This window comes from Bufo bufo, chromosome 2 (genome assembly GCF_905171765.1).
Source record: "Bufo bufo chromosome 2, aBufBuf1.1, whole genome shotgun sequence".
In the NCBI taxonomy this organism is placed as follows: Eukaryota; Metazoa; Chordata; class Amphibia; order Anura; family Bufonidae; genus Bufo; species Bufo bufo.
Window position 1 is genome coordinate 14,544,203 of NC_053390.1, and position 23,611 is coordinate 14,567,813.

Consider the following 23,611-nt stretch of genomic DNA (forward strand, 5'->3'; position numbering starts at 1 on the left):
AAAGTGAGGGACATGAACATGTGGAGTCACTGTGGGTAGAAATACATGGAGGCAAAAAAAAAAAAAAATTACTAATAGGAGTTTATTATAAACCAACTAATATACCAAAGTCCACAGAAGATCTACTACTAAACGAGATAGACAAGGTGGCAAATCATAATGAGGTGGTTATTATGGGGGGACTTCAACTACCAAGATATAGACTGGGAAACTGAAAGCTGTACATCTCATAAAGGAAACAGGTTCTTGGCAATACCCAAAGACAATTACCTTTCCCAACTGGTTCAGGACCCAACTAGAGGGGTGGCCATACTGGACTTAGTATTAACCAATAGACCTGACAGAACAACAGATATGCAGGTTGGGGGACACCTGGGAAATAGTGACCATAAAGTAATAACCTTCCAATTATCCTTCAAATGAGCGTTTCTACAGGGAGGAACAAAAATACCAAACTTCAAAAAAGCTAACTTTAGCCAACTAAGAGGCCTAGCTAACTGGGACAAAGTCCTCAAAAAAAAAATACAGCCACAAAATGGGATATTTTTAAAAGCATCCTAAAATCTAATTGTGAGAGGTACAAACCGGATTCCAAAAAAGTTGGGACACTAAACAAATTGTGAATAAAAACTGAATGCAATGATGTGGAGATGGCAAATGTCAATATTTTATTTGTAATAGGATGTAGATGACAGATCAAACGTTTAATCCGAGTAAATGTATAATTTTAAAGGAAAAATACGTTGATTCCAATTTTCACTGTGTCAACAAATCCCCAAAAAGTTGGGACAAGTAGCAATAAGAGGCTGGAAAAAGTAAATTTGAGCATAACGAAGAGCTGGAAGACCAATTAACACTAATTAGGTCAATTGGCAACATGATTGGGTATAAAAAGAGCTTCTCAGAGTGGCAGTGTCTCTCAGAAGCCAAGATGGGTAGAGGATCACCAATTCCCACAATGTTGCGCAGAAAGATAGTGGAGCAATTATAGAAAGGTGTTACCCAGCGAAAAATTGCAAAGACTTTGCATCTATCATCATCAACTGTGGATAACATCATCCGAAGATTCAGAGAATCTGGAACAATCTCTGTGCGTAAGGGTCAAGGCCGTAAAACCATACTGGATGCCCGTGATCTCCAGGCCCTTAAACGACACTGCACCACAAACAGGAATGCTACTGTAAAGGAAATCACAGAATGGGCTCAGGAATACTTCCAGAAACCATTGTCAGTGAACACAATCCACCGTGCCATCCGCCGTTGCCAGCTGAAACTCTACAGTGCAAAGAAGAAGCCATTTCTAAGCAAGATCCACAAGCTCAGGCGTTTTCACTGGGCCATGGATCATTTAAAATGGAGTGTGGCAAAATGGAAGACTGTTCTGTGGTCAGACGAGTCACAATTCGAAGTTCTTTTTGGAAATCTGGGACGCCATGTCATCCGGACCAAAGAGGACAAGGACAACCCAAGTTGTTATCAACGCTCAGTTCAGAAGCCTGCATCTCTGATGGTATGGGGTTGCATGAGTGCGTGTGGCATGGGCAGCTTGCATGTCTGGAAAGGCACCATCAATGCAGAAAAATATATTCAGGTTCTAGAACAACATATGTTCCCATCCAGACGTCATCTCTTTCAGGGAAGACCCTGCATTTTTCAACAAGATAATGCCAGACCACATTCTGCATCAATCACAACATCATGGCTGCGTAGGAGAAGGATCCGGGTACTGAAATGGCCAGTCTGCAGTCCAGATCTTTCACCTATAGAGAACATTTGGCGCATCATAAAGAGGAAGGTGCAACAAAGAAGGCCATAGACGATTGAACAGTTAGAGGCCTGTATTAGACAAGAATGGGAGAGCATTCCTATTTCTAAACTTGAGAAACTGGTCTCCTCGGTCCCCAGACGTCTGTTGAGTGTTGTAAGAAGAAGGGGAGATGCCACACAGTGGAGAAAATGGCCTTGTCCCAACTTTTTGGGGATTTGTTGACACCATGAAATTCTGATTCAACATATTTTTCCCTTAAAATGGTACATTTTCTCAGTTTAAACTTTTGTTCCGTGATTTATGTTCTATTCTGAATAAAATATTAGAAGTTGGCACCTCCACATCATTGTATTCAGTTTTTATTCACGATTTGTATAGTGTCCCAACTTCTTGGGAATCCGGTTTGTACATACCTTATGGGAATAAAAGGTTAAAGAACAAGAAAAAACCAATGTGGATAAATAGAACTGTAAAGAAGGCAATAAATGACAAAAAGAAAGCATTTAAATCACTAAAACAGGAGGGTAGCACGGAAGCACAGAAAAACTATAAGGAAAAAAATTGAATATGTAAAAAACGAATAAAAGCCGCCAAACTAGAGACCGAGAAATTAATTGCCAAAGAGAGCAAAACTAACCCTAGAATGTTCTTCAATTATATAAATAAATCTGAAGGTGTCGGCCCTCTACAGAGCAATGAGGGGGGAGTTGCAGAGAGCGACAAGGAGAAAGCAAAGCTGTTAAATATTTTTTTCTCCACTGTATTCACTGAGTAAAATAAACTGTCAGATGAAATGTAGAATGTAAAAGTTAATTCCCCATTAAAAGTGTCCTGTCTGGTCTGACCCAGGAAGAAGTACAACAGCGACTTAAAAAGATTAAAATAAACAAATCGCCAGGGCCAGGTGGCATACACACCCGTATCCAAAGAGAATTATGTAATGTCATAGCCAGACCCTTATTTCTGATATTTACAGACTCTATACTGACAGGGAATGTCCCACAGGATTGGCGCATTGCAAATGTGGTGCCAATATTCAAAAAGGGTGAAAAAACAGACCCCGGAAACTATAGGCCGGCAAGTTTAACATCTGTTGTGGGTAAACTGTTTGAAGGTTTTCTAAGAGATGCTATCTTGGAGGATCTCAATGAAAACAAGCAATATATCAGCATGACTTTATGAGGGATCGGTCATGTCAAACTAATTTAATCAGTTTTTATGAGGAGGTAAGTTCTAGACTTGAAAGCGGCGAATTAATGGATGTCGTATATCTGGACTTCTCCAAAGCATTTGACACTGTACCGCATAAAAGGTTAGTATATAAAATGAGAATGCTCGGACTGGGAGAAAACGTCTGTATGTGGGTAAGTAACTGGCTCAATGATAGAAAACAGAGGGTGATTATTAATGGTACACACTCAGATTGGGTCACTGTCACTAGCGGAGTACCTCAGGGGTCAGTACTGGGCCCTATTCTCTTCAATATATTTATTAATGATCTTGTAGAAGGCTTGCACAGTAAAATATAAATTTTCGCAGATGACACTAAACTGTGTAAAGTAATTAACACTGAAGAGGACACTATACTGCTACAGATGGATCTGGATAGATTAGAGGCTTGGGCAGATAAGTGGCAGATGAGGTTTAACACTAACAAATGTAAGGTTATGCACATGGGAAGGAATAATGCAAATCACCCGTACATACTAAATCGTAAAACACTGGGTAACACTGACATGGAAAAGGACCTAAAATTTTAATAAACAGCAAACTAAGCAGTAAAAACAAGTTTCAGGCAGCTGCTGCCAAGGCCAGTAAGATAATGGGTTGCATCAAAAGGGGCATAGATGCCCGTGATGAGAACATAGTCCTACCACTTTACAAATCGCTAGTCAGGCCACACATGGAGTACTGTGCACAGTTCTGGGCTCCAGTGAACAAGGCAGACATAGCAGAGCTGGAGAGGGTTCAGAGGAGGGCAACTAAAGTAATAACTGGAATGGGGCAACTACAGTACCCTGAAAGATTAGGGTTATTCACTTTTAGAAAAAAAGACGACTAAGGGGAGATGTAATTACTATGTATGAATTTATCAGGGGTCAGTCCAGAGATCTCTCCCATCATCTATTTATCCCCAGGACTGTGACGAGAAGACATCCTCTGCGTCTGGAGAAAAGAAGGTTTGTACACAAATATAGAAAAGGATTCTTTACGGTAAAAGCAGTGAGACTATGGAACTCTCTGCCTGAGGAGGTGGTGATGGTGAGTACAATAAAAGAATTCGAGAGGGGACTGGATGTGTTTCTGGAGTGTAATAATATTACAGGTTATTGCTATTATTGAGAGAGGTTGATCCAGGGAGTTATTCTGATTGCCTTAGAAGGAATTTTTTCACCCTTAAGTGGGGAAAATTGGCTTGTACCTCACAGTTTTTTTTTTGCCTTCCTCTGGATCAACTTGCAGGATGACAGGTCGAACTGGATGGACAAATGTCTTTTTTCGGCCTTATATACTATGTTACTATGTTATACATTGAGTCTTGTTTCATATATTTATTTTTCTTCAAGCTGGAGGAGCAACAAATAATTGTGTCGCTCCACCAGCGCTGGGAAATTATGTCAGGCCTCTTCTAGTTTGGGAAGGGATGTGGAGGTTGGGATGGGGGATAGGACAGTAGCATGGACAGGGGATAGGTCTGGGGCAGTGTTGCACTTGCCACAAGACGCTGTCCACTTGTCTTCTGGCCTCAAACAGCTGGTCGGGCATAAACCGTTTCATCACGGGGAGCAACGATAACCATAGTGATGCACCGGACCCATCTGCGATGTCAGCACCGCCCCCTCCTACAGACGTCGCACATTGTCCTCCAAAGCGACAACTCTATTGGTGGATCCCATCAAGGATTCGTAAACGAGCCTTGTGAGATCTTCGTAGTCTGCCTGACGGCTCCTACCGGTCCTCTGGCGATGCATGAGGGCCTCAAATAGCGGTGCTAATGTAGCCATCGTTGCCAGAGGGCAAAGGTAGGTGAACATTGAGGTCCTGACTAGCTGCTTGAGCAGAACGAGAGGGACCCGCGGTGGGCGGCTCTTCAGTGGGACTTCACGAGGAGCCTCGGACACCCGAGTACTGCTTGATGTTCTGTAAAGCAAAGAAAAAAAATGAATTAGCAATTAGAGAACCTCTGGATAGAGGCGAGCAAAGGGACTTGGGATGCTACATGGAAAGTAACATAAACATTTTTTTATTTAGTTTACAGAGAAGTGTCTATGTACAATATGATTTTTTTTTTAAGCAACTTCAGATATATCATCTGAAGCACGCTTCGCTCATCTCTACTCCACCAAATACTATATGGATGTCCCGGACAGAGTGCCAAATTACAGTCTACCTGGGCCACACACATACATTGGAGATCATAATTCATAATTTGTATAAACATTATATTTTACCTTTGCAGCTCTAGGGTTCTTCTTAGGAACCCCAATGCGGCCGCATAATGGTACGGCCACTTGTGGGTTCCTCCAGACCCACTCGGGCACTTAACCTCCTCGCTGAAGTCCTTCTTGAAGCGGTCCCTCATTGACCGCCACTGCACCAAAATTGTCGTCCCTGGCACCAAGAAAAACATAAAAAAGGAAATTAGTCTTTAAAATACATGATCTTTTTTTATATCAAAAATGGTTTACTATTTGATTGAACCTGCCACAACAACAACAAAAAATATATTGTTGTGAACTATCAGTGGCAGTGACCCACTTTTACCAGACGTAAAATCACTTTTGATAAATAAAGCAGACGTGTATGCTATATACAAATAAAATACAATATACTTATGGCACTCATCCCGTTGACTTTCATTGAGGTCGTACCAATTATGGTACAATTGCCTCACAAATCTGTAGCCAGAGGGGCCGGGTTGCGCGATGGTCTGCGTATCGGCGATCTGTGTGGTCCCACAATGGTGGTCGGTCCTCCACCATCTGGATGAGGAGGTCGTTATCTATCCAAAAACCGCTGACGTCCTCCTCATCCGTTCTGGTGAAGCCTCGAGAACCCTAAAAAAAAAAAAACTTTTTAACATAATGTTTTAAACATTTGGAATTAAAAAGACTTTGTTTGAAAATACTCACATGACCACAACCGCCGTGTGCTCCCCGACTTCCTCTGGCTGAGGCTCGACGACCTCTCTCGGAGTCAATGGGACGAGATGACTGTAATAAAACACACACGCAAATTTTTTTTTACGAACATACACTAACATATCTATGAGCGAAAAAACAAAAAAAATACCACTTGCTGTCCTACACCCCCAACTTCCTCCTCTCCTGTCGTTGCTTGGCCAGGAAGCATCTCCTCCCTAGATGATGACTGCGAAAAAAAAAAAAATTTTACAATACTGTCAGAATATTACACTCGGGAATGCTTCCCAACTTGACATACCGTATCATATCGCCGACGTCATGTAGGAGGAGATCTCCCGGCCTTACTTGAATAAGATGTGCCTGTAGAAACAAAAAAAACTATTTAGATTTGAACTTTACATAATACAACAGAAGACCCACGAAAATATTACTTACTGGACATTCTGATAAATTATGGACGTCCCAAGATGGCGGGCAGGCTGGCTTGTGGGAAGGAAGATGGGCAGGCTGTCTTGCGGTAGGGCAGGCAACCTTCCACTTTTTTTGTGATTTTTTTATTTTTATTGGGCTACATTAGAAAAAAATAATAAGAGTGGTGTTCAACATTTTTAAGATAAGACTACTAATTCTATCATCCACTATGCACTTATACCACCTATGGTCCCTATGCAAAAGTACATAGGAACTGCAGGTGGTATAATTACATAGTGGATGCTAGGAGTAGCAGTACCAAGGACTACTACTCTTATCATCCACTATGCACTTATACCACCTGCGGCCCCTATGCAAAAGTACTTAGGAACTGCAGGTAGTATAAGTACATAGTGGATGCTAGGAGTAGCAGTACCAAGGACTACTAGTCCTATCATCCACTATGCACTTATACCACCTGAGGTTCCTATGCAAAAGTACATAGGAACCGCAGGTGGTATAAGTACATAGTGGATGCTAGGAGTAGCAGTACCAAGGATTACTACTCCTATCATCTACTATTTACTTATAACATACAGCTCCTATGTATAAGTACATAGGAGCTGCTTATATTTTATTTTCTCATTGTTCAAAAAAGAAAAAACTTTATACTCACCTTCAATGACGCGCTCCCTTCTCCCTCGCAGGCTGGAATGAAGAGATAAACCGGAAGCTGCGCCACCAGCTCCTCCTATATCCTTGTGCAGGTGCAGACTGAAAATCTGGAACAGTCAATGCGGCAAACGACGGGACTCTTTCTAACGGATCCGGTATGAATACATCTCAATATCATTTTGGCCGGAGAAAAATCCGCAGCATGCTACGGTATTTTCTCCATCCAAAAAACGTTCAGTGACTGAACTGAAGACATCCTGATGCATCCTGAACGGATTTCTCTCCATTCAGAATGCATGGGGATAAAACTGATCAGTTATTTTCCGGTATTGAGCCCCTAAGACGGAACTCAGTACCAGAAAAGAAAAACGCTAGTGTGAAAGTACCCTAAAAAGGGCGATAAAAGACAAAAAAAGGGCATTTTAAAAATACAAATCTGAGGGGTCAGCTGTAGCGTTTTAAGATTACAAAGGGCTTAATAAAATCTGTAAAAAGGAGATAAAATTTGCAAAAATACTAAACGAACAGCAGGTAGCAAAAGAGAGCAAAACAAATCCCAAAAATTCTTTACAAATATAAATGCTAAAAACCTAGGTCTGAGCAGGTAGGTCCACTTAAAAATGGTAAAGGGGGGGGGGGGGTAGTCACTGAAGATAAGGAAAAGGCAGAGTTACTAAATAGTTTTTAGCTCTGTATATACAAAAGAGAAAGGAGCTGACATCTGTGGCGCCGGGGCTGTTAGTACATCCAGTAATATACTCAATTGGCTAACTGTACATATGGTCCAAGACAAGTTAAATAGGGTAAATGTGAACAAGGCTCCGGGTCCAGATGGATTACACCCAAGGGTGCTTAAAGAGCTCAGTTTGGTCATTGCTGTGCCCCTGTTAATAATTTTTAAAGATTCTCTAGGTACTGGTACAGTGCCAACTGATTGGCGCAAGGCAAACGTGGTGCCCATATTCAAAAAAGGATCTAGGTCCTTCACAGGTAATAATAAACCAGTTAGTTGAACTTCTGTTGTGGGAAAAATGTTTGAAGGACTTTTAAGGGACCATATACAGGAGTATATGACTGTAAATAATATTATAAGAGATAACAAGCATGGGTTTACCAAGGACAGAAGTTGTCAGACTAACCTGATTTGTTTTTATGAGGAGGTGAGTAGTAGCCTGGACAGAGGGGGGGCTGTGGATGTAGTGAGGTAAGTAGTAGCCTGGGCAGAGGGGCGGCTGTGTATGTAGTGAGGCGAGTAGAAGCCTGGACAGAGGGGCGGCTGTGGATGTAGTGAGGTAAGTAGTAGCCTGGACAGAGGGGCGGCTGTGGATATAGTGAGGTGAGTAGAAGCCTGGACAGAGGGGCGGCTGTGGATGTAGTGAGGTGAGTAGAATCCTGGACAGAGGGACGGCTGTGGATGTAGTGAGGCGAGTAGTAGCCTGGACAGAGGGGCGGCTGTGAATGTAGTGAAGTGAGTAGAATCCTGGACAGAGGGGCGGCTGTGGTTGTAGTGAGGTAAGTAGAAGCCTGGACAGAGGGGCGGCTGTGGATATAGTGAGGTGAGTAGAAGCCTGGACAGAGGGGCGGCTGTGGATATAGTGAGGTGAGTAGAAGCCTGGACAGAGGGGCGGCTGTGGATGTAGTGAGGCGAGTAGTAGCCCGGACTGAGGGGCGGCTGTGGATGTAGTGAGGCGAGTAGAAGCCTGGACAGAGGGACGGCTGTGGATGTAGTGAGGCGAGTAGTAGCCTGGACAGAGGGGTGGCTGTGGATGTAGTGAGGGGAGTAGTAGCCTGGACAGAGGGGTGGCTGTGGATGTAGTGAGGGGAGTAGTAGCCTGGACAGAGGGGTGGCTGTGGATGTAGTGAGGGGAGTAGTAGCCTGGACAGAGGGGTGGCTGTGGATGTAGTGAGGCGAGTAGTAGCCTGGACAGAGGGGCGGCTGTGGATGTAGTGAGGGGAGTAGTAGCTTGGACAGAGGGGTGGCTGTGGATGTAGTGAGGCGAGTAGTAGCCTGGACAGAGGGGCGGCTGTGGATGTAGTGAGGTAAGTAATAGCCTGGACAGAGGGGTGGCTGTGGATATAGTGAGGTGAGTAGTAGCCTGGACAGAGGGGTGGCTGTGGATGTAGTGAGGGGAGTAGTAGCTTGGACAGAGGGGTGGCTGTGGATGTAGTGAGGCGAGTAGTAGCCTGGACAGAGGGGCGGCTGTGGATGTAGTGAGGTAAGTAATAGCCTGGACAGAGGGGTGGCTGTGGATATAGTGAGGTGAGTAGTAGCCTGGACAGAGGTGAGTAGAAGCCAGGACAGAGGGTCGGCTGTGGATGTAGGGTTTCTGGATTTTGCAAAGACTTTTGATACTGTCCCTCATAGACATTTAATAGGTAATGTAAGGTCTGTAGGCTTGGAAAGTATAGTCTGTAATTGGATTGAGAACTGGCTGAAGGACCGTGTCCAGAGAGTTGTGGTCAATGATTCCTATTCAGAATGGCCCCAGGTTATAAGTGGTAACCCAAAGTTCAGTACTGGGTCCTCTGTTATTTAATTTATTTATTAATGATATCGAGGACGGAATTAATAGCACCATTTCTATTTTTGCAGATGACACTAAGCTGTGTAGTGCTGTACAGTCTATGGAAGATGTCCATAAACTACAAACTGACTGGGACACTCTAAATGATTTGGCATCAACTTGGCAAATGAGGTTCAATGTGGACAAATGTAAAGTTCTACATCTTGGTAGTAATAATCTCTGTGCTCCATATGTCCTGGGGGAGGTAACACTGGGAGAGTCACTTATAGAGAAGGATTTGGGTGTCCTTGTAGATGGTAGATTAAATTACAGCATACAATGTCAATCAGCTGCTTCTAAGGCCACCAGGATATTGTCATGCATTAAACAAGGCATGGACTTGCAGGGCAGGGATGTATTATTACCACTTTACAAAGCGTTGGTGCGGCCTCATCTGGAATATTCAGTTCAGTTCTGTGCACCAGTCCATAGAAAAGGACGCGCTGCAGCTGGAAAATGTGCAGAGGAGAGCGACTAAACTGATAAGGGGCATGGAGGGTCTTAGTTATGAAGAAAAATTTAAAGAATTGAATTTATTTTTACTTTGAGAAGAGACGTCTAAGGGACGACATGATTAACCTGTACAAGTATATAAATGGGCCGTACAAAAAATACGGTGAAAAGCTGTTCCATGTAAAATGCCCTCAAAAGACAAGGGGGCACTGCCTCCGACTGGGGAAGAAAAAGCTCAGTCTCCAGAAGCGTCAAAGCTTCTTTACTGTGAGAGCTGTGAATCTGTGGAATAGACTCCTTAGGACGTGTTCACAGCAGGAACAGTGGACAGTTTTATAAAGGGTTTAGATAAATTCTTAAAAGTAAACAACATTAATGCTTATGAAAACATGTAGAAATCTGAGTCTCACTTCCTTCTGGGATTCGCGCCCCCACCTATCGCTTGATTGAACTTGATGGATGTGTTTCTTTTTTTCAACCGTTTTAACTGTGTAACTATTTAACTTTGCACCTTATCTGCACCATTGTTTTCAATGGTCACTTCACCTAAACCATTGTGTATATTGTGTATCTCCCTTTCACCTTCATTTAAAGGGACAGGTACAAGTTCTGCAGGCGTTTCGTCGCTTTTTGCAGAAGTGTCTCCTTTTCCCCACAACTCCCAGAACAACGGGAAATCACGGCCCAAGATTCCATCAGGCATGAACATATGTGCAACATCAAGTTCACAAGTCGCAGTTCCCACTGGAGTCTCACACTCTGCTGAAGGCTTTTCCTCAGATTCTCCAGCTGCCCAATTTGAAGCACTTTCTCCGCTCCACAGCTGCCAAAACCACAGAAATTCCACTTCCAGGCTCTCACATTTCAAAAGCTACCACTGAACAGAGCCATAGTCCGTTACAAAGGTCAGCCTGCCTCAGCTGCTCGGCGAGATCCTCCATCCACCCCATAGCAACCGACAGTCCTGTAGCAACATAGTTTCTGCAACTTGGGCTTCTAGCCCTTTAAATTTCAGCAAGCTTCACTTGCAACACAGCAGAAATGTCAAGAATAACAAGAGCAGCAGCTTTCACCGGACAAACAGGCTTTCGGCCCTTTAACTCCCACGCGGTAACAAAGCAGCAGCTTTATTTAGACATTGGGCTTCCGGCCCTTTAAATGTCCAACTCAATTTCATGCCAAACAGCACCAGTGTCTGGACTAGCAGCATTCAGCAGCACCTGCTCTTTCCGTCATGTCGTTGCCCCTAGCAACACTTCATTGTGCGCCTTTTAGCATGGACACTTGCCAGTTGTCCTTTTTTGCATGGACATTACCCGCATCCTCCACCAATTGTAAGGGATCGCTCTCTCTCAGGGGGTCGCAATCACAGACGTCTCATCAGACAACGGATTTAGTGTCCAAACTGTGCAATATTTTAGCACTTCAGCACAATCACAAACATAAGCAAGAACAAAAGAAACATCTGCCCGTCTGGGCTTTACCTAAACATAAAGTTCTCTACCTCACTTATAGAGCGCAGTTCACACACATGATGTCATGTGTGATTCCTCTTATGTTGTAGAAGACTTGATTTATCAGAAAAACATTTCTCACATTCGGAACATGAATACGGCTTTTCCCCAGTGTGAATTCTCTGGTGTATGACAAGATGTGATTTCTGTGTAAAATATTTCCCACATTCGGAACACAAATATGGCTTCACTCCTGTGTGATTCCTCTTATGTTTAACAAGATTGGATTTCTGTGTAAAATGTTTCCCACATTCTGAACATGAATACGGCTTTTCCCCAGTGTGACATCTCTTATGTGTAACAAGAGTGCATTTATGTGTAAAACATTTCCCACATTCTGAACATGAATATGGTTTCTCTCCTGTGTGAATTCTTTCATGTATAACAAGATGTGATTTATCTGTAAAACATTTTCCACATTCTGAACATGAATATGGTTTCTCTCCTGTGTGATATCTCTCATGTTTAACAAGATCTGATTTCCGTGTAAAACATTTCCCACATTCTAAACAGGAATATGGTTTCTCTCCTGTGTGAATTCTCTCATGTGTAACAAGATGTGATTTATCTGTAAAACATTTCCCACATTCTGAACATAAATACATTTTCCCTCTTTTGTGACGTCTTCGGTGTGTAGAAAGTCCTGAGCTGTTTGTGGATTCTTTACCACAATGAATACTTTTCTGACTTGTACTTGCGGCAACAATCTGTGATTGTTCAGGAGAAGGTTCCTCATAATTAGGATTATATGATAGATCTGTCCTGTGAAGTCTTGGATGTACATTAAGGGTAATGAGGTTTTCTCCTGAAGAGCGCTGCAAGATATCTTCATCTAGTAGTAACATGACATTTTCACATTTCTTACTGGGATTTTCTGTTAAGATAAAAATAAAAATTTGTTTTAAAGTTTTATTTTTTGCATACTACAGAGTAGACAAACTTATTACATTCCATTTAGGCTGGAAGTTGATCCAGCAGGAAGGAGAAGTGTTCATTCAGCTGGAATCCATTCCTAACTTTGGCCAAAAAAACTGCACTTGTGATCCCAGCCTTACAAAGCTTGCTATAACTTCCTGACAAAGTCCAGGATTCTAGTTTACACCAGGTCATGACTTTTATAATATACAGTAAATAATGACTTAACAAAACTAAAAAAAATTAAAAGCCTGACCATGTCTGGAAACGAGCCCTGCTCTCTGCCAACACATTTTGCCTTTCAACATCAACTAGACATCATTTGAATAAAACAAGGAGCATCATGGTTGGAGCTGATCAAGTGGGGCCTAATGGTTTGGGGCTGGTGGAGGGAACATCATGGTTTGGGGCTGGTGACGGGGACATCATAATTTGTAGCTGATGGGGGACATCATGGTTTGGAGCTGCTTTGCTTCCTCATGGTCTGGACACCCTGCACCCATTGGGTAAACAACTGGGCAGATTTACTAATCCTGTTTAAAACGTACAGAGTAAATCTAGAGATGCTCCACATTTATCACAGGAGCTTGGGCTGGAGGACAGATCTGCTGCACAGCTACACAAGTCTGTCTACCTCTATACCACTTAGTGGTTGGCTTTTCTGTCACAATGGAGCATCGTAAGCCCCGCCCCTCCAGAACTTGCCTGTTGTTTCTATATGTGGAACCTTAAAGGGATTCTGTCAGCCCGATTTTCCATACAGATATATTGGTATCATCATATCAGTCTCCATTATGTCATTAAACATATACTAGTTTTACCACCACCTATAGTTTCATTTGTGATAAAAATAGGTTTTATGTATATGGTAAGTACCTTCCTAACGTGCCCAAGGGGCTGTCCCTCCTGCCGTTTGTGCCCAGCCACACCCCTGATCACTGAGCCCAGTGCCTCCGCTTTTAATTTATTCACTCCTCTCTCTTTTTTTTTTCTTAGTGCACCGTGCGGGCCCAGACGTGTATGACATCGGCGCATGCGCAGGATTACGGCGCACTGAGAAAAAAAAAAAGGCCGGAGGGACAGCCCCTTGGGCACATTAGGAAGGTGATTACCATATATATAAAACCAATTTTTATCACAAATGAAACTATAGGTGGAGGTAAAACTAGTATATGTTTAATGACATAATGAAGATATGATGATACCAATATCTGTGCATGGAAAATCAGGCTGACAGAATTCCTTTAACATCCCCCCTTTTTGGACAGATTATAATAGCAGCACAGATCAGCCACTGGTTATCTACCAGCAAGTTCACACAGAGAAGATCAGCTGCAGACATTTCTGTGCCTGTCCCGCTACCCTGAATGTGGCTTGTAATAATCCATGCACCTGCTGCAGAAACAACCCAATATATGGAAATGTCTACAATAAATGTGCCCTATGTGAACACGCTCTAATGCAGCTGGAACATTCTGGGACATGCAATTACTGCTAGAAGTCACACGTTCAGTCTGAAGGGGATGAGCAGATAATCGCTGAAGTGATGGACAACATGATCACATTTAGCAATTTAAAGCCAATGCCAGACAAGAATTTTAATACAAATTTTCAATTTTTTAGAGACACTGACTTACATAACACACGCCTTTTTTTTTTACCAATGATGACAAACAGTCGTGTAGTGATACTCCTTTGTAGCAGAAGGGTTTCACCGCTAGAGACGTCCAATGGTGAGAGGTGCTGCAGGAACTCCAAGGTCATCCGTGAGGGAAGCAGGAACAGCTCTTACAAGAGCTAGTGAACCGTGATATAGCGTTTTCCCCAATAAGAGACAGAAGTGAAGATGAACTGCCTTTATTGGTGCCACACTTGGCCTTATATGCAAGTCCCCATGCAAGGGGACCACCCATCTGGACCTGATGGGGAACTGCGTGACAAACACACAGACCAATAGAAACAGAACACACAATCCCTCCCCTCTGCCTGGGAGATAATTAGGTCAGGGAGAGAATTAGGTCAGATACAATTACCAAACACAATTAACAAAACACAATGGGCTCTGCCTGTGATACAATTACCAAACTTAATGGGCTAACGTAATCACCCACAGGCAGAAAAAGACATACATTACTCTTACCGGTAATCGTTTTTTCCCTTTAGCCTCCACAACGGCAGGAGGAATTCCCCCCCCCAAAAAAAAAATAAAAAAAAATATTATATAATATATACTCTATGTATGTATATATATATATGTATTTCTATATATACATACATAGAGTATATATTATATAATATTTTTTTTATTATTTTTTTTGGGGGGGGAATTCCTCCTGCCGTTGTGGAGGCTAAAGGGAAAAAACGATTACCGGTAAGAGTAATGTATGTCTTTTCCCCACGCCTCCACAACGGCAGTAACATGGAGGAAATAACATAGGAATAGCCTAGGTTGGGACAACTGCAGATAGGACCCTACGCCCGAAAGCTAAATCCCTATTTGCGGAAACATCCAGTTTGTAATGCTTGAAAAATGTACATGGATTGGACCATGTGGCTGCACGGCAAATGTCCTCTAAGGAAGCTGAAGCACCCTCGGCCCAGGACGTGGCTAGGGCCCTGGTAGAGTGAGCTTTGAGAAACGGTGGAGGAGAAACACCCTCTGTCTGGTAGGCAAGACAGATACAGGACTTGATCCACCTTGATATTGAAGTCTTGCTGGCAGCTTTTCCCTTAAACGTGCCCAAGTATTGAATTAGCAGTTGATTCGTTTTCCTAATCTCCTTGGTAGCTTCCAGATATTGGAGGACACATCTCCTGACGGTTATGAAAGAGTTTCTATTTGTCGTTTTTTGCCTGAGAACAAAAGGAGGGAAGGGTAACTTCCTGTTGGCAGTGGAATTTAGACACTACTTTTGGAAGGAATTCAGGAGCATGTTTTAATGTGATCCTGTCGTCTGAAACAGAAAGGTATGCATGCAGGATAGAAAAGGCCTGTATTTCGCCTACCCTTCTGGCTGTAGTGATGGCTAGCAGAAATGATGTCTTAAGAGTAAGAATTCTTAAGGGTAGATCTGCAATTGGCTCAAATGGAGGGTACATAAGTATGGACAGTACCAAGTTTAAGTCCCAGGGAGGCACTAGGGATCTTAACCTAGGGCGAATCCTGGTAGCCGCTTTAAAAAACCTTTTTATTATTTCCATGTCAGCCAGTTTACAGTCCAGAAACACGCTCAAGGCTGCTATCTGAACTTTCAATGTACTTACTGCAAGACCTTTATCCAACCCCGCCTGAAGGAAATCCAGTATGAGGGACAATTGAGGCTCTCCTGATGGATGGTATCTGTTTTCCCCAAAGAGTAGAAAGGATTTCCAGGCCCTCAGATATATTTTTGAGGTGACAGGTTTCCTACTAAGTAGTAAAGTGGAGATCACTTTTTCGGAGAAACCTTTGTTCCTCAGGATATTTCTTTCAGCCTCCAGGCTGTCAGACGGAGTTGAGAGACCTGAGGATGAGAAACCGGACCCTGAAGTAGAAGGTCTGAGCGAGAGGGGAGAATCCAGAATTCTTCTCCTGCAAGGCTCTTCAGGATCGGAAACCACGACCTACGGGGCCAGAAGGGAGTGATTAGGATGATCTGGACTTTTTCCTCCAAACTTTTTGCTATGACCCTCTGTATGAGGGAAAATGGAGGGAACCCATATAACAGGATTGGGGGCCAGGGTACCGAAAGTGCGTCCACCTTTAAGGGCTGATTTTCCACTGATAGAGAGTAGAAATCCGGAACCTGTCTGTTCTTCCTTGTGGCGAACAGGTCGATCTTTGGCGTTACCCACCTGGAACAGATCTGTTTGAATACCTGGCGGTTTAGCATCCATTCTGGTCTCCAGGGCACTCCTTTCGAAAGTTTTTTCCGGTCTAACCACCAATTCAAGGATGTCTTTACTGGCTGTGGGATCTTCACCTTCCTGTTTAAGGATGTCTGCTTTTTGTCCCAGGTTCTTAAGAGGAATGATTGAAGGATCCTTGAGTGAAACTGTGCCCATTTTACTGAAGGGATAGTGGATGTCATTAGACCCAGGATGATCATTATCTCTCTGAAAGAGACCGAGTTCTGTTTCTGAAATTTCCTCACAGTCGTGATCAGGAAGTCTTGTTTCTGTACAGGAAGAAAGGAGGTCATTTTCTCTGAGTCTAATAGCACTCCTAGAAAGTTTATCTGGGTTGAGGGCAGGAGACAGGATTTTCCCATATTGATTATCCACCCCAGGCTGGCAAGTGTGGTCTGGATTGTCTGTAGCTGTAGGAGTAACAGATGTGTTGATGGGGCTGCTATTAGGAAATCGTCCAGATAAGGAAAAAATAGAATTTCCTTTAGATGAAAGAATTTTGACACCTCTGTCATGACCTTTGTAAAAAGTCTTGGAGCCGAACTGAGACCGAAAGGAAGTACCCGGAATTGAAAGTGGCACAGTTATCCCTTGAACCATATTGCCAGTCTCAGGAATCTCTGATCTTCTTTCCTAATGGGTATATGGTAATAGGCGTCTGCCAGATCTAATGTTACCACAGCGCCATTCCCTGGGAGCAGGCTGATTACTGTCTTTATAGTTTCCATTTTGAACTTTTTGTATATGATGTATTTGTTCAATACCATCAGGTTTATTATTACCCTGAACGAGCCGTTTGGTTTTCTTACTAAGACCGGGGAATAGAAACCTTTCCTCTGTTCCTGCTTTGGAACTGGGATGATGGCCCCTTTCTACAGCAGAAGTGTCAGTTGGTGATCCATGGCTTTCTGGCTTACTTCCTCCAGACGAGGGTTCTCCATATATCTGTCTGGTGGGCAGGATTTTAGTTCTAGACTGTACCCGTTTTTTTTATTACCGATAGAACTCATGGAGAGGCCTGGATATTTACCCAGGCAGGATAGAACTGGGAAAGTCTTCCTCCCACCATGCCATTGGCGTCATTGAGAAGAGGTGTGGGCGGATTTATCAGGGTTAAAAATGAACCCTTTGCCTTTACCCTTATTGGACTGCCAGGATGGTCTTGCGTCCTTTCTCTTTTAGTCAGGTCTACCACGTTTCTGGGACCGAAAGGAGCGTCTTTGGTGAAAGAATTTAGATTCTGTAGGGAACCCTTTCTTCTTATCTGAAGCTTTCTCCAGAATGTCATCCAAGGCCATACTGAACACCCTATCCCCCTCACATGGTAAAGTGTACAGCTTGTTTTTAGAGGCTGTGTCACCAGCCCAGGTGCGTAACCATACTGCTCTTCTAGCAGAGTTAGAGAGGGCGGCTGATCTGGCCGACAGTTTCACTATATCCGTTGACACATCTGCCATGAAGTTAGCGGCCTGCTTTAACATTGGTATGGAGGCATAGATGTCTTCCCGTGGAGAGCCTGATTCTATATGTTCCTCTAATTGTCCCAACCAAAGGCCCAGGGTTCTTGCAGTATAAGTAGCAGAGATCCCAGGTCTTAGAGTAGCCGTAGAAGATTCCCACATCTTTTTAAGAAGGCTCTCACATTTTTTGTCCATCGGATCTTTAAGAAGACCGAGGTCTTCAAATGGTAGGGCAGTTTTTTTTTAGAGATTCTCGCCACTGGGGCATCTACTTTAGGGGTCTTATCCCAGGCTAAAGAATCTTCTTCAGAGAATGGGTATTTTCTTTTTAACCATTTAGAGGCAGATTGTTTTTCCTCAGGGTCTTTCCATTCTGATTGTATTAACGCTCTGATGTTAGGGTGGACGGGAAAAACTCTTTTTTTCTTGTCTCCTAACCCAGCAAACAATAGATCCTGTACTGAAAGGGGTTCTCTTGGCTCTTCCAGATTTATCGTAGCCCTGATTGTTTTCAGTAGAGAATCCGTCTCTTCAACTGAACAGAGAGGTTTACCGTATGCTTGATCTGAGGCATCAGGATCGGAATTAGAGGAGATTTCACCCTCATCTAAGTCAGAGTCTTGTACAGAGGCTATGGCTCCGGAGGTAGACGGTCTGGGCGGTAATGTAGATAATTTAGCTTCTACCGCTGCACCCACTTCTTTAATTATGTTTTTTAGACTCTCTACTAAAGATGGGGTCTCCTCTGACACAACCTTGTCACAACACTTTTGGCACAAGAGTTTCTTGTATGAACTAGACAGTAATTTTCTGCAGATAGCGCATTTCTTTTTCAGGGGTGGTTCTTTTTTTGAGCATTCTTTACCCTAAGAGATTATCCTTAGTCTCTTAAAAAGGGTAAAGAACCACCACCAAGGAGACCTTAAGTGCAGGACGAAGCAAACCTGACACTTAGTAACGGGAGGAGGCTTACCGGGCTAGAGGGCCTGGATGTGTCTGTGGGCCGCTTGGGCGATTCATCTGCCTGCTGGGACATCTCTTTTCCAGGAGAGAAGCACTGGAGTTGCATCGGGATGCCGGCAGACCGCGCTCCTTTTACTTCCTGGTCCCCGATGATGACAACATCCAGCTCCGCCCCCTCCATGCGCCACGCGCCGGCCACTGACATCATTAAGGGCCCTGCTGCGGGCGGGCGCGCGGCACAGGAGGACTATGTGGAGAGCGTTCCCAGGCCCAGGAATGCTCCCCCGGCTCACAGAACAGGGCCGGTCCGGACTGGACACGGGTCCATAGCCCGGGGTGGCCAGCATCGCTGGGCTTATACCGGAGGGAAGGAGGAACATTAAGCAAAGTTCTGCGGCCCTATCCCCTGCCTCAGCCCTCCGGCCAGAGCCGGGATAACAAACCAAAGGCTGGGCGTCTGACTAGTCCATACGGCAGGTCCTGACCTTCTGAGGGACAGGAAAACAACTGGAGAGGTAAGAGGGAGGGGGCCTTATATGGGCTGGTCCACAAGTTGTTTCCTGTCCCTGAGATGGCGGGATAATCTCCATGTTACTGCCGTTGTGGAGGCGTGGGGAAAAAAGTTTTTAAAGCCAAATATATTACAGGGGTCATACAGAAAAGGGAACAGTGGGCATCCAATGAATAACCAGGTGGGCAAATGAATAGTGGTGAAATCCAAAAGGCAGAGAGTCTGTCACAATGCTCCCTTTTTGTGGCACACCAGGCAGACCCGGAATGACCCTGTTCGGGTTAACTTGGGGCTGTCCGGACTCTTGTTATGGGCAGAGTTCTGTTTGCCGGGATAATCCGTCTGCATTACTGTTTTGTCTACCGGGCCTGTATTGGATTGTTAAATTATATGTCTGCAGGGCCAAGCTCCATCTCAATAGTCGTCCATTGTCCCCTGCGACCCGGTTCAGCCATACCAAGGGATTGTGGTCTGTGATCAAGGTGAATTCATGCCTATACAAATATGGAGTAAGTTTTTCAAAGCCCATACCAACGCCAAACATTCTTTTTTGACTGCCGCATAGCTCCCTTCACGAGGTAACAGTATTCTACTGATATGCGCGACATGGTGCTCCTCTCCATCTTCTCCCACTTGGCTTAGAACTGCTCCCAGTCCGAACATGGAGGCATCTGTGTGCATGATGAAACGTTTGTCAGCGACCAGGGCAGCCAAGACAGGAGCATTCACTAAGGCAGTCTTTAGTGCTTGAAAGGCCTTTTCGCAGTCAGGGGATCACAGGACCTGTCTGGGTAGGTTCTTTTTTGTCAAATCAGTCAAGGGTTTGGCCATTGCACTATAGTCTGGGATGAACTGTCTGTAGTACCCTGCGGTCCCCAGGAAGCCCAGTACTTGGGTCTTAGTACGCGTTGTGGGCCAGTTAGCGACTGCTTCGATCTTGGCAGGCTCTGGTCTCTGTTTCCCACACACTACCTAATGTCCCAAATACTGGACTTCTGCCATAACTATATGGCACTTATCTGGTATCAGCGGCCTGAATCTGATCTAATACTGTCCCTACATGCCTTAAGTGTTCTTCCCAGGAGTCACTCTAGACCGCAATATCATCCAGGTATGCACAGGCAAATTTTTGGATGCCATCAAGAAGTCTATCCACCAAGCATTGGAAAGTGGCTGGGGCGTTTTTTTATCCCAAATGGCATGACCTTAAACTGGTACAAGCCAAATGGGATGACAAAAGCCGACTTGGGGACAGCCTCTTCGGCCAAGAGAATCTGCCAGTACCCCTTGCAGAGGTCGATGGTGGTCAGATAGCGTACCCTGGCAATACGGTCTAGCAGTTCGTCTACTCGGGGCATGGGGTAGACGTCGGTCACTGTTTTATCATTTAGCCGCAGATAGTCTACGCAGAACCAGGTAGTCCCATCCTTTTTCGGGACTAGGACTACTGGAGATGCCCACGGGCTATCGGACGGCCTAAAGACGCCTAACCTCAACATTTCCTGTATATCCCCTCTCATCCCATCATGAACAGCTTCGAATATCCGGTAGGGGGGGCTGACTAAGGGGACTTTGCCCAGGGGTTTCTACCTTGTGGGTGGTGAGAAAGGTACAACCGGATTCTTGGGAAAATGTTTGCCGTTAACTCGCTAGTAAGTGGAGCATCTGCTCCCTTTCAGTGGGATTTAGTCGGTCCCCTAACTTGACTTGGCGGATGGGGTCACTCTGGGGTTGTCTCTCTAAAAGGTCAGGTAAGGGTAAATTGTCTTGGTCGTCAGTAGCTGGGGCACATATGGCTGCTACGTCCTCCTGCCTTTCCTGATATTTTTTTTAACATATTTACGTGAAAGGACCGCCTTATCCTCTCATCTTTACAGCTAGGAAAAACATATGTGGTGTCACATAGTTGCTCTACTACCTTAAAAGGGACCATGCCACCTTCTGTCCTATCTGGAATGTATGCTGAGAGGCACTCCTATCATACCATACTTTCTGTCGTCCCTGGGCCTGAGCTCTACCACGTATGATATGATGGGAGTCACTTCCCTCTCGGTCTCTCCCTCCATGTGTTTCGGGGAGGCTCTAGTGGGCAATCCCTGCGATAATGTCCCCATCGTTTGCAACGATGGCACTGAACTGTGGAGTGGTTCGGTTGCTGTGCTGACCTAGGTGGCCCAGAGTAACAGGTTGGCGCTGGAGCCACGGGTGCTCGAAATTTCGATGCGAGGTGGTGGTTTTGGTGCTGACTGTTCTATGCGGCGGGCATCTGTTTACTCGTTGGCTAGACGAGCAGCCTCAGGTAGAGTTAGGGGCCTCCGGTCACGTACCCACTCTCTTAGCTCTGGTTGCAAGGCGTTGAGAAAATGTTCCAGTAAAAACAAGTGTAGTACATCCTTAGCGGTCATGGCCTGGCATCCAGTGACCCAGTGCAATGCTGTACAGTGGAGTCGACATGCACACTTCAGGTAGGAATCCCCCCCTTCTTTTTGGACTCCCGAAATCGTTGCCGGTAGGCTTCCGGGGTGTCAGCGTACCGGGCTAACAAAGCCTCCTTAACAGATGGTAGTGTGGTATGTCCACATCAGGGATGGAACGGAAAGCATCGGAAGCTTTCCCAGATAATTTCCCTGATAATATGGTGACCCATTCCTCCATGGGTACCCGGTGTAAAGCACACTGCCATTCAAAATCGGCCAAAAATCCATCGATCTTGTCGTCACTTTCCTGGAAGGACTTAAATGCTGCGAATTGAATCTTTTTCCCCTCAGAGTAACTGAGGCTCGGGGACACAGGGGCGCTGAGAGGCTGCTGGGTTGCGAGTCGCCGATCTTCCCTGCGCCTACCGGCCTCTGCCTCAGCTGCGGCGAAGACTTGGTCGATTAGTTCCCGTGTTGGATTAGGGCCGTAGACTGTCAATCTGTTCCGAACAGCTTGAACGAGAGCGGCGTCTTCCTCAATCTCTATATTGGTTTCGGTCATCACTGCTGCATGATCCCTTTCGATCAGCTCGTCTATCAGTTCCTGTCGTGGGCGATTTCTAGCTGACCCTCCCCGGCTCTCGAGTAGATTCTTCAGTGTCAGCCTTTTCAACTTGTTATACTGACTCTCCATCAGGGTAGCACTCTCTCTGGGTAGAAAGGACCATCCCACCGCTTGCCACCAATTGTAGTGATACGCTTTTGTAGCAGAACGGTTTCACCACCACAGACTTCCTTTTCCCAATGGTGAGAGGTGCTGCAGGAATTCCAGGGTCATCCGTGAGGGAAGCAGGAACAGCTCTTACAAGAGCTAGTGAACCGTGATATAGCGTTTTCCCCAATAAGAGACAGAACTCTGAGAGTGAAGATGAACTGCCTTTATTGGTGCCACACTGTGGGCCAGTTAGCGACTGCTTCGATCTTGGCAGGCTCTGGTCTCTGTTTCCCACACCCTACCTAATGTCCCAAATACTGGACTTCTGCCATAACTATATGGCACTTATCTGGTATCAGCGGCCTGAATCTGATCTAATACTGTCCCTACATGCCTTAAGTGTTCTTCCCAGGAGTCACTCTAGACCGCAATATCATCCAGGTATGCACAGGCAAATTTTTGGATGCCATCAAGAAGTCTATCCACCAAGCATTGGAAAGTGGCTGGGGCGTTTTTTTATCCCAAATGGCATGACCTTAAACTGGTACAAGCCAAATGGGATGACAAAAGCCGACTTGGGGACAGCCTCTTCGGCCAAGAGAATCTGCCAGTACCCCTTGCAGAGGTCGATGGTGGTCAGATAGCGTACCCTGGCAATACGGTCTAGCAGTTCGTCTACTCGGGGCATGGGGTAGACGTCGGTCACTGTTTTATCATTTAGCCGCAGATAGTCTACGCAGAACCAGGTAGTCCCATCCTTTTTCGGGACTAGGACTACTGGAGATGCCCACGGGCTATCGGACGGCCTAAAGACGCCTAACCTCAACATTTCCTGTATATCCCCTCTCATCCCATCATGAACAGCTTCGAATATCCGGTAGGGGGGGCTGACTAAGGGGACTTTGCCCAGGGGTTTCTACCTTGTGGGTGGTGAGAAAGGTACAACCGGATTCTTGGGAAAATGTTTGCCGTTAACTCGCTAGTAAGTGGAGCATCTGCTCCCTTTCAGTGGGATTTAGTCGGTCCCCTAACTTGACTTGGCGGATGGGGTCACTCTGGGGTTGTCTCTCTAAAAGGTCAGGTAAGGGTAAATTGTCTTGGTCGTCAGTAGCTGGGGCACATATGGCTGCTACGTCCTCCTGCCTTTCCTGATATTTTTTTTAACATATTTACGTGAAAGGACCGCCTTATCCTCTCATCTTTACAGCTAGG

General features: G+C 44.8%; 2 protein-coding genes across 2 annotated transcripts in view; one reads left to right on the forward strand and one right to left on the reverse strand.

The window, feature by feature from the left end:
• LOC120992034 (zinc finger protein 84-like) overlaps positions 1-23,611 on the forward strand; it is a 124,544-nt gene that overhangs the window by 13,167 nt on the left and 87,766 nt on the right. The window lies entirely within an intron of this gene.
• LOC120991881 (zinc finger protein 84-like) overlaps positions 11,554-23,611 on the reverse strand; it is a 67,872-nt gene continuing 55,814 nt past the window's right edge. Inside the window, exon 2 of the mRNA XM_040420624.1 lies at positions 11,554-12,005. Coding sequence (XP_040276558.1) covers positions 11,554-12,005 — 452 coding nt within the window. The remainder of the gene's footprint in view (positions 12,006-23,611) is intronic.